Source organism: Cololabis saira, chromosome 8 (genome assembly GCF_033807715.1).
Source record: "Cololabis saira isolate AMF1-May2022 chromosome 8, fColSai1.1, whole genome shotgun sequence".
Classification (NCBI taxonomy): Eukaryota; Metazoa; Chordata; class Actinopteri; order Beloniformes; family Belonidae; genus Cololabis; species Cololabis saira.
Window position 1 is genome coordinate 45,320,125 of NC_084594.1, and position 10,912 is coordinate 45,331,036.

At 42.9% G+C, this 10,912-nt stretch overlaps 1 protein-coding gene across 1 annotated transcript; it reads left to right on the top strand.

Moving 5' to 3' along the window:
* The first annotated feature begins 153 nt into the window (after positions 1 to 153).
* LOC133449188 (zinc finger protein 239-like) lies at positions 154 to 6,981 on the top strand. The gene is made up of 3 exons (XM_061728321.1): positions 154 to 244; positions 1,542 to 1,597; positions 5,573 to 6,981. The coding sequence occupies exons 1-3, from the start codon at positions 154 to 156 to the stop codon at positions 6,437 to 6,439; spliced, it is 1,014 nt and encodes a 337-aa protein (XP_061584305.1). The 3' UTR covers positions 6,440 to 6,981.
* Positions 6,982 to 10,912: the final 3,931 nt, after the last annotated feature.

Sequence of the window (10,912 nt, forward strand, 5' to 3'; positions counted from 1 at the left end):
ACGCAATCAAACAGCGAACAGCGTGGAGTGAGGGGAGTACGGTGTTAAATGCAGCAAACATGTCAGCATGTCAGATCATTACTTGGATTTGGGAAAAAGCAGAGGACACAAGAAATGATCCAGGCTGAGTTGGATTTGGGAAACCACTTGGTGATGGAGACGGTGACGGGACGCACCGCGCAGGAGATCGGGGAGAGAGCAAAGAGAAGGGCCCGTACTACAGATGCGGTGGAGAACCCTCACTGTCTGATATGACGAAATCCTCCAAGAAAATAACCCAGATTTTAAAAATTATTATACAAGGCTTCAAATTGCGGAGATCAGCCCCACCGCAACCCGATAAATTGGATTTGAATGGTAGAAAATGAAAAAGGATTATGAGAAAAAATACAGTTAAGACAAATTGTGACTGGCGGTTATTTCACCGCACATTTATTTGATTTATGCAATGGTGAAAAAATTGGCAAAATAAATAAACTGCGAAGAACCATTGTTCGGTATTATTCGTGTTTATTTTTTTTTTTATAAGTGTTTATTATTATTTTTGGTTTCGGCCACAAATTTTCATTTTAGTGCATCACTAATTTCAACAATGTTATCATATCTATATTTATTTTATTACTTTGCAGAGGCAAGATAATGTACACCTCGTTGGGCATAATCCCTTACGTATTTAGTCTAGTGTGTACTGTATTGAGTTGTCAAGATTAAGGGGCTGTTGACTTAAAAGAATTATAGTAATTTACATTTTGAAAAGTGACAAGCAAAATAAACAGATAATTTTGGGGAAAAAAGCTCTTTATGCACATAACACAAACCGAAACCGAACCGAAACCGTGGCCCAAAAACCGAACCCGTGGGCTACCTGAAACGTTGCAGCCCTAACTAGCGCTCATATTCTGCTACCTCTCTTTTACCCTTCGGTGTCTTTTCCTGTTCTGCTGTTTTTTGACCAGTTTGAACCTGTGACGGTCATGTTTATATGGGATTGTTGGTAGGGCTGAACGATTTTTGAAAATAATCTAATTGCAATTTTTTTCCTCAATATTGCGATTGCGATTTAATATGCAATTATTTTTTCAAGGTCCTGTTCTCATGTATTTTTCAACTACACAAGCAATAAATCAGTCTGTTTTATAATAAAGAATGTCAGATTTATTCAAAGCACAGATTACAACAAAGAAAACAAACTTTGGCTTTACCTCTTTAACATGTCTACACACGTCTGTACACACGAGTGTTATGGATCGTTCTCTCTGAACCCGATCACACAACACCAAACCGGGTTAAACTTAAGCCAAAACGAGGCGTAGTTTAATAGAAAAACACAGAAAAATTCCCACAGGGAACAAAAAACCTCCCTCACATGGAAGTCAGAACTTCTTCACAAATAACTCAAAAATCCCAGGGAGAAAGAAAACACCAGCAAACAACTAACAAACAAACCAACAAAGCTCAGAGAATTAACAAAAGGAACCAGCAATGAACAACTGGCAGCCCCACTGTTTAACCTCTCCTCCTGATGAGCTGACGGGCTGCAGGTTCAGGCTCAGAGCACGACTCCACTGTCCGCCGGCTCGTGCTCATCGCCGCGCCGGTGCAGACTCCTCGCTCATATATTTCATAAATCATATATTTATAAAGCCGCGCCAGGCCGAGCCCCAACACTGAGGTCATGGTAGATTTAGGTGACGCGGCACTGTTGACTTTTTTTCCCTGCCGGCTCTGCTCTTCCCGCTCTGCTCACTCGCACATTACGTGACCAGATCACGTGACTGGTCAAATCGCAGCCTTTGCGGTTAGAAAATCTCGTTTTATCACATTGCGATATTATCACAAATGCAATTAATCGTTCAGCCCTAATTGTTGGTCATCTGAAGCCCCCTGGCACCCCTAATGATCCTGTCCCACCTCGATTGTTTAAAGACAATTTCTATTCTGGGACCATCAGTTCTTGCTCTTATTCATGGCAGACTGTTCTCAGGATTTAAATATGCAATAGTTCAACCACTGATTTAAAAAAACCTGGACTTATCACACTGTCCCAGGGATTAAGGTTCTCCTCCGTCTCTAGATGGATTTCCGTCAGTTGGAAAATGAGGAAAAAAAAGAGAGAACAAAAAATGCACGTGCGTTATCATGTTAGGCATTAAGCTGACGCTGTTGTAAACCAATAAAGGTAGCCAGAGCCTTGGTATTAGCCAATCAGAAACAGAGGAGGGCGTGTTGGATCAAGGGGGGTAAGGGAAGTCGGCAAATCAGATCCGTAACTTCGGGATAAGGATTGGCTCTAAAGCCTGACTTATGGTTCCCCATCGCCCTGCTCTCCCCGCTGCCAAAGGCACGGCGACCTGGCCCGCCTCGCCGGCGTTCGCGCGTCGTCAGGCGGGGGTTTTCGCGGGACGGTGTCTGACACAGCGCGGAAGGCAGACCGGTGGGGGGGGATCAGGTACGGCGGTCAGCGGCGGCGACTCTGGACACACGCCGGGCCCTTCTCGCGGATCTCCCCAGCTGCGGCGCCCGTCGGCGGGTTGCCTCGGCTGGAGCCTAGCAGCTGACTTAGAACTGGTGCGGACCAGGGGAATCCGGCTGTTGAATTAAAACAAAGCATCACGAAGGCCCACGGGGGTCGTTGACGCGATGTGATTTTGAAAAACCTTCCTCTCAACAATTTGTTTAGTTTATTTGCACATAAGACAGAACCTGTATAAACAGTAAAAACAATGGTCAAATTAAACATTGTGCAGGAGAGGTGGAAGCATGGGCGTAACCACGCATTCTTTGGGGGGGGGGGGGGTCGTGTCCCCTCCAATTCTGGGAAAATACCAATCTGTCCCCCCCAATATTATGTATAAATATGTTAAATATTTCCTCCTCTTATGAAACCTGGCTCAACAGTCCATCTCTTGTTATTTCCGATTATTTACCGATCAATTTATTTCCGTTTAAGGAAAACTAAAGTGTGTGACCAACCCCTCCCAATTGTACACTTGGTTGCGCCCATGTAACGCCAGCTCGGTTTGAAGCGCCGCCAAACGACAGAGGAAACAATAGAAAGCGTTGTATGTGAAACCATGGAGGGAGCAATGACTCCTTCTTTACCAAAAAAGCAGAAAAAGCAGGACGTACGTTTTTTTCAGACAGTAAGCAACTAGATAGCTAAAGAAGAGTGATTTTGTCAAACTGAGTGTGTTAATTTTTGAATTAATTTGAAATATTTAACTCATTAAAAAGGGCTCAGTTTGTTAGTTGAGATAGCTAAGTTAGCTTGAAGTGAAGAGACTGGTATCATATAGAGGACATAAGGCACCCATTAGTACCAACGATGTCACGATAGCTTGTCACAAAGGGGGCTAAATAACAAATTAGGCTAAATTCTGGTGGGGGGAAAACCTTTCAAAGGGGTCCTGAACTCTCTGTGTCTTCCGTGTGTGCTGCTGTTTGCTCTCTCTCCGTGTGTGGCGTGTATGTGTGTGTGTAACCAGTACTGGAGTTGAGGGGAGATGGCATCCCCTCTGAAATAAAAACGGTCCAAATCACCCCCCCCTGAAATAAAAACGTTCCAAATCATCCCCCCTGTAAAACTGCCATCCCCCCTTTCCATCCCTTATGTCATTTTATAAATTAATGTGGTTTTACTGCTATTTCAACATTAAGGCCCTGTCCCAATACTCCCCCTACCCCTAGTTTTCATCCCTACCCCTAAATTTTGCACGTTCCCGTGAGGGTAGTGGTGTCCCAATTCCTTTTTCCACCTAGGGGTAGTGAAGAAAACTAGTGTAGTGGCTATGAATCTCTCCCTACGGATCGAGTGTTTTCCGATGCTCACTAGTTATCTAGGGCCAGAAAAATTTCCCAGAATGCTTTTCGTCGTCATTTGTGGACTGAATCAAAAAAAATAAAAAAATAATGGCGGACATTTCTTATTTTTTAGTGAATAAAATCAATATTTTGAATTAGTTTCTGCATAAAAATGCGTTTTGATTACATTTCTAGCGAGAAATATATATTTTACTTTCATAATATTCACTCAGTGAATGTACATAATCACTCGCGGGCCCGTTGTTGCGAAGTCTTTTTCAAACCTCGCCAGAATAAAGGCTGATTTATGGTTCCATGTTACACCAACGCAGAGCCTACGGCGTAGGTTACGTAGGGTACGCCGTAGGCTCTGCGTCGATGTTATGCAGCAACGCGTGCCTTACGCCGGCCGTACCCTACGCCGTAGGCTCTGCATCGATTTAACGCAGACCCATAAATCAGCTCCGGAGCTGGCAGGCATAAATCTCGAAATTTTCGGAGCAAATTTCTTAACAGGCGTAGCTACAACTGTTAGATTTCATCTATTAAACCAACATTTATCTTCCTAAATGATTTATTTCAGCCAGCTGTAATTCTCAACAGAGCTGCAGGTTTCTCTCCCGGGACGATGGTGCAGGTTGACCTGGCGATCACGTCTGTACTCCGGCTGCTGCTGCTTCGAACCGGCGGCTCGTATCATCTCCGAAAACATCGGATCAAATTTCTTAACAGGCGTTATTTGGATAAACTGGGCCCAGGTTGGGGATCTTAAGGGTTGTTTTTATGCATGAAAAAATATGAAAACTTAATAAAGTGGCATATTAACAGCGCTACAGCTGAAATTAAAACAGCTTTTGGCTCTCAGCTTCCTGATTTTAGGGGTGGTGCTGAAAGTAGGGGTAGGGGGAGTATTGGGACAGGCCCCTGGGAAGGTTTCAAGTGCCCTAAAATCTGCCCCTTCTTTTTTAGGGTTAGTGAGAGTGAGGGAGGGCTAGTGGTAAAAAGTAGGGGGTGTATTTGGATTGAGCCTTAGAGTCATCACCAGAAAAATAACTTTAAAAAAATAACATAATAAAAATAACACCTATTTCAAGTAAATTTTCACTTGAAATAAGTAGGAAAATCTGCCAGTGGGACAATATTTATCTTCTTATTACAAGCAAAAAAATCTTGTTCCACTGGCAGATGTTTCTACTTATTTCAAGTGAAAATCTACTTGAAACAGGTGAAAATGGTTGTTTTTTCCAGTGATGAGTCTTGTTTTAAGACTTTTTTTAGACAGCAGAATTCATGGTTCCATTTACCTTCCAGGTCCTGAAGCAGCAGAACAGCCCCAGACCATCACACTACCACCTCCATATTTTACTGTTGCTATGATTTTCCTTTTCTGAAATGCCGTGTTACTTTTAAACCAGATGTAATGGGACACGCACCTCCCAAAAAGTTCAACTCTTGTCTTTTCAGTACACATATTTCGCCAAAAGTCTTGGATATCATCAAGTCAGGCGGGTCCTATTTAAGGGATTTCTTGATTGAGAACAGATGAGGCAGTAATCAGGCCTGGGCGTGGTTGGAGAAATTGAACTAAGTTTTCCAAAGCTGTGATAAACCACGGATAATTTATGTTTTAAAAGGGGAGGGCAATCTCTTTTTCACACAGGGCTATGTAGGTTTGGACACAGGAAAGAACCTGAGAGGCAGCACTTCATTAAAAGTGAAAAGGCTTTTGATAATGCAGCTAAGATAATGTAAGTGATCTTCTCTGTTACAGAATCATAAAGGAAGACCCAAAAGACACCGCTGTGATGATTGCAAGCAAGTCTTCACCACTTCATCAAACCTGAAGATCCATAAGAAAACTCACATTAGAGACAAGCCGTACAGCTGTGATCAGTGTGGAGCGGCTTTTGCGCACAAAAGTTCTCTAACGATTCACCAACGTATTCACACTGGAAACAAGCCGTACAGCTGTGATCAGTGTGGAGCGGCTTTTGCCCGGAAAAGTTCTCTAACGAGTCACCAGCTTATTCACACTGGAGACAAGCCTTACAGCTGTGATCAGTGTGGAGCGGCCTTTGCGCACAAAGGTTCTCTAATGAGACACCAACGTATTCACACTGGAGAAAAGCCTTACAGCTGTGATCAGTGTGGAGCGGCTTTTACCTTTCAAGCTCAACTAAGGCAACACCAACGTAATCACACTGGAGAAAAGCCTTACAGCTGTGATCAGTGTGGAGCGGCTTTTGCCCAAAAAAGTCATCTAACGAGACACCAACACATTCACACTGGAACCAAGCCTTACATCTGTGATCAGTGTGGATCGACTTTTGCCCGGGAATGTCACCTAACGAAACACCAACGTATTCACACTGGAGAAAAGCCTTACAGATGTGATCAGTGTGGAGAGGCTTTTGCCCAGCAAACTAGCCTAAAGCAACACCAACGTATTCACACTGGAGAAAAGCCTTACAAATGTGATCAGTGTGGAGCGGCTTTTGCCCAGAAAAGTTCTCTAACGAGTCACCAACGTATTCACACTGGAAACAAGCCTTACAGATGTGATCAGTGTGGAGGGGCTTTTGCCCAGCAAAGTCACCTAATTAAACACCAACGTATTCACACTAGAGACAAGCCTTAGAGATGTGATCAGTGTGGAGTATGTTTTGCCACATCAAGTAATCTAAGGAGTCGTCAACGTATTCACACTGGATAAAAAGTGTACATTTGTGATCATTGCTGATTTAATTCAACATCGGTTAAATTCCAATGCAATAGCAGTTCAGTACCAGTGCAGCACACTTGTAATGTCTGTGCAAAACCTGGTTCAGTTCCATTTCAGTACTTGTCAGGGTTTGACATTTCATGTTGACATTTCCTGTTTTATTTTGAAGCCCATGTCCTTGTGTTTAAGTTCTTGTCTGACCTTCCTGTTTCCTTCTGCCCTGATTGTCTGCACCTGTGTCTCGTTAAGCTTTGTGTGTATCAGGGGTCTCCAACCTTTTTCGCTCTGAGAGCTACTTTTACAAAAATGAAAGTGGACGAGAGCTACTCGTGTTTTGTAACATGTATTGCATACTGTATTTTAACCCAAACAAACTTAACTGTTAACATTATGTATCAAAACACCACAAACAATATTTAAATCATCTGCATTTTGGCTTTCTGTATGTACTTTTGTGTGTATCTCACACTATTAAAACACTATTAAACTATGTAACACTATTAAAACTGTAGAGGAATTGTTTTTATGTATGTGTAGGGGCAGAAAATCTAAAGATGAGTTTTCCATTAGCTCATTCCGTCCATTCATTCTTATTTGTTTGCCCCATGGGAAGGCTTTAGCAGGTGTCAGACTCCCAGCTGTCCTTTAAATAATCCAAAGAGCGTGTTGATTTATGCTTAGAATTTATTGCAAAATAACAAAGTTCAAAGAAAAGGTGACAGAGTCCTTGGGTTTTATCAGCAAATATCAGAGGCCATTCCCCTGCTCATCCTGCAGCCGCGGTCAATGACAGTGTCGCTGCTCTCCGCCTTCTCGCGTCATACGTCACCACCACCAACTTAAAGACTAGCGCCGTCCTCCCCACCTGAGGAGGGAGGAAGGCACACACTTAAAGGAGCTTGAGGCAGGATTTATGAAAAAAATTCGTATACGTTTAAAGTTTTCTAGTAATAATGTCAGATGAAGCGTTCCAAACCAAAAAGAATGAGCCCTCTAGGGTATCTCTCCGTTGCCTTGAACAGGCTGTGTGCTGCAAAATGTGCTGCAATTCTGGGCCCGAATTTCCCGTGCTGTCCTGCGGATGTGACGTCACATGACGCTGCATGCACGTTCTCCCCGTTCTCCCGTGCCGGCTTCACTGTTGGCTGCAGTACCCCCGACGGCCGTCGTGGTGAAGGGTGGCGCTAGAGAGTCTCATTTCTTAAAAGGAGCCTCATGTTCCTTTTAATATTTTACAACACAAACACAACACAAATGGTAAATAAACTTAAATCCGGCTCCTACACACCGGCCCCAAATTGTTCTTTACAGAATCAATTATTCAAATTAATCACAAAAGGGAGCCGTAAGCTAACAATTAATTACACTAATTAATGAATTAATTAAACTAATTAATGCATTCAGGAAAATAAAGTAAATACATTACACCCCTTGTAGATGTCTTTAATCTTCAAGATGAAGACTTGTCACCCTTCAGTCTCTAGGAGGCAGCACAACTTGGATATAGGCCTTTCGATGACTGAAGTCTTGGTCCAGAGCTTTACTGAGCGGGTCAGACCTCTTGCGTCAGTTTGGGTCTCCAGTATTCTGCCTAATGGCCACGATCCCCGAGGGGCAGTGGGGTCAACCACCAGAACAATATCTCCAGTGTTTAAGTTCTTCCTCACCTCTGTCCATTTCTGCCTCTCCTGGCGTAGTAGAAGGTATTCCTGTGTCCATCTATGCCAAAAAAGATCGGCCATGTACTGGACCCGTTTCCAGCGGCGTCTGGCATAAAGATCAGGGGCCTCATGTACAAAGGGTGCGTACGCACAAAAACGTGGCGTACGCCCTTTTCCACGCAAACGTTCAGATGAATCAAGAGTGAAATGACCGTGGAAATGTGCGGTACCCGGCGCCAACTTCATGGCTGGCGTACGCACGTTTCCACAGCTATTGGTCCGTTGGCGACACTTAGTGGTGATGCTGGGAAACTGTTAAAAATGTGAAAACAATTAGCCCTCAGAGTGATGTGCACATCAGAGACACACTGATGAACAATTAACACATTCAACTGTCTACAATTACACGAGTGGATATAAAAGCAAAGTGGTGCAGAAATACCATTAACAACAATGGCAGCTTTGGCAGTGTTAGAAGATATCGCAAATGGCGCAGTAAGAAGAGAAAGAATATTTAGCCGGTTTTCCTAATGTAATCGGAGCTATCGACTGCACACACATGCCTATAAAAGCACCATCACTGGATGAATATGTGTACGTTAACAGGAAGCATTTTCATTCCATTAATGTACAGATTATATGATTAATTTATGTTATTTGTGAAGTTATTTCTTGGAAAAAGGGGCAGATCAGATAAGATTCTTCTTCTTTCTGCTTGCTTTTCATTCACGACTTAAGAACATTTGTATTTGTATTTAATTATTTTATTTTTTTGAATGAAATAAAGAATATTTAAAAAAAAAATATATATGTCACAGGTGTCAAACTGAATCCCAGAAGGACCGGTGTCCTGCATGTTTTAGATGTTTCACTGCTTTAACACACCTGATTCTAATTAATGATCGTCACCAGCTTGTCATCAAAGTCTGGATAGTTCTGTTAATGACACAGCTCCTTGTATCATGGTGCAATTAAACAGGGAAACCGGCCCTCGAGGGCCTATTTAAATACATTTGCATATTTAAATGGAGGCGTGGACAGGGAGGAGTCTGGTACTCCTACATGTGCGCTCAATTCCACGTTGATTGGGATGTACAAAGGAAATGTGCTTGGATTCATGCCTACGCACAGTTTCATACATCTGGATTTTTTTGTGCGTAGGACGTTTTCTGGATTTAAGCGTAAGCCATGTTTCAGTAGGAAATCCACACAAGTCTTTGTACATGAAGCCCCAGATCTCTGAAAGGTTCCCGGGGGTAGGATAGATTGTGTTCTTTGCAGGAGGATGTGATTTGGAGTTTTTCCTGTCACTATTATGACTTTTCTCTTTCCGTTCTCCTTTCTTCCAGTCCTCCTCTTCCTTTTTCCACGGATCCCACTTGTCTTCCTTCCTCTTCCAGTCCTTGTCCTGTTTTTCATTTTTGCTCTTAGGGCCCGATTTACTAAGATCCTAAATAAAGAGTACTAAATTGTGCACTGAAAAAGTTTGCGCGTGCTGTTGTTGCGTGGTTTGCGGGTGATCAACTAAGATTGCGTGCGCAATTGATAACAGGTGCAAACAGCAGTATTTAAATGAGGTGTTGCGTGTCTTAAGGTTTGCGAGCGCAAACTCTGCGCCATGGAGAGTCTGGATGGAAAGCACAGTCACAAGTCACAAGCGCAAAATGAAATTTGACGAGTTGGAGTTAGAGATATTAGTGGAAGAGGCAAATAAACACATTCATGAACTACAGCAAAGAAATGTAAACATTACCAAAAGAAACGCAATATCGGAGAAAACCTGCGATAGAATAAATGCAGTTGGTAACACAAAAAACGGAAAAACGTCTGGTTTTTCATATTTCAATTTTAGGCACAGATCAAAGATACGAAATAGAAAAACGGGCCACAGGACCGAATTTGATTTTAATATTGAATTGGTCGGGTTTACGTGACCCGGCGGTGCTCGGCATGATCTGAGGAGAAAAAGACAATCAGACACAGAGCTGGAGAGCGCTTTGATTCATCTATTTATGAGTTAAGTTTTTATTCAGATGTCCACAGTGCAAATATTATATATTATATAGCAAACACTGACAGTAAATGTGTGACAGACGGGACCATCATATGGCAAGAAGAGAAGAGAAGTGTTCAGAACAGCGCACAGAGCGCACACTAAAGGCTGATTTATGGTTCCGCGTCACACCAACACAGAACCGACGGCATAGGCTACGCGGCGACGCACACCGCACCGCGTCCCTACGCCGTCGGCTACGCCGTCGATTTAACGCAGAACCATAATTCAGGCGAAGCTGCAGTCTCTGCGCTGATCACTGACACAGCGGGTCGGAGCGGATTTGGTCATGATGTTTAACCTGTGTTTTGTGATTAATAAGCACGGGTTTTAATTAAATGTAATTTACGAAGGATGATTTCACGTTCAATAAGATAAATAATCAATAAAATACAAAGTTTTGGCACAAAGGCTTGGCCTGCTTGTGGGCGAGTGGAGGGGGGCACAATAAGAGAAGGTGGCAAGATATAAGGCGGAGAACTAAAGAAAAAGTGGCCTTTAATAAAACTTGTGCAACCATTTTTAAAATAGCATGCAGCAGAATAAAGACTCTCTCTCTGCATATTCTTTGGATGTCGCCTCCTTGCCACAATAACAGCAGCAGCAGATTAGCACCTTCCTTTCAAACGTATTAAATACAGACGCAATCACAATACGCGCAACTACTTTCAGGCT

What these genes read in the sequence shown, in the direction of transcription:
- LOC133449188 (XM_061728321.1), top strand. Translation starts at nt 154, where the DNA reads ATGGAGACGGTGACGGGACGCACCGCGCAGGAGATCGGGGAGAGAGCA. An exon ending in TGCGGTGGAGAACCCTCACT is followed by an intron (nt 245 to 1,541) that starts GTCTGATATGAC and finishes GACGGGCTGCAG; the next exon opens with GTTCAGGCTCAGAGCACGAC. An exon ending in TCGTGCTCATCGCCGCGCCG is followed by an intron (nt 1,598 to 5,572) that starts GTGCAGACTCCT and finishes TCTCTGTTACAG; the next exon opens with AATCATAAAGGAAGACCCAA.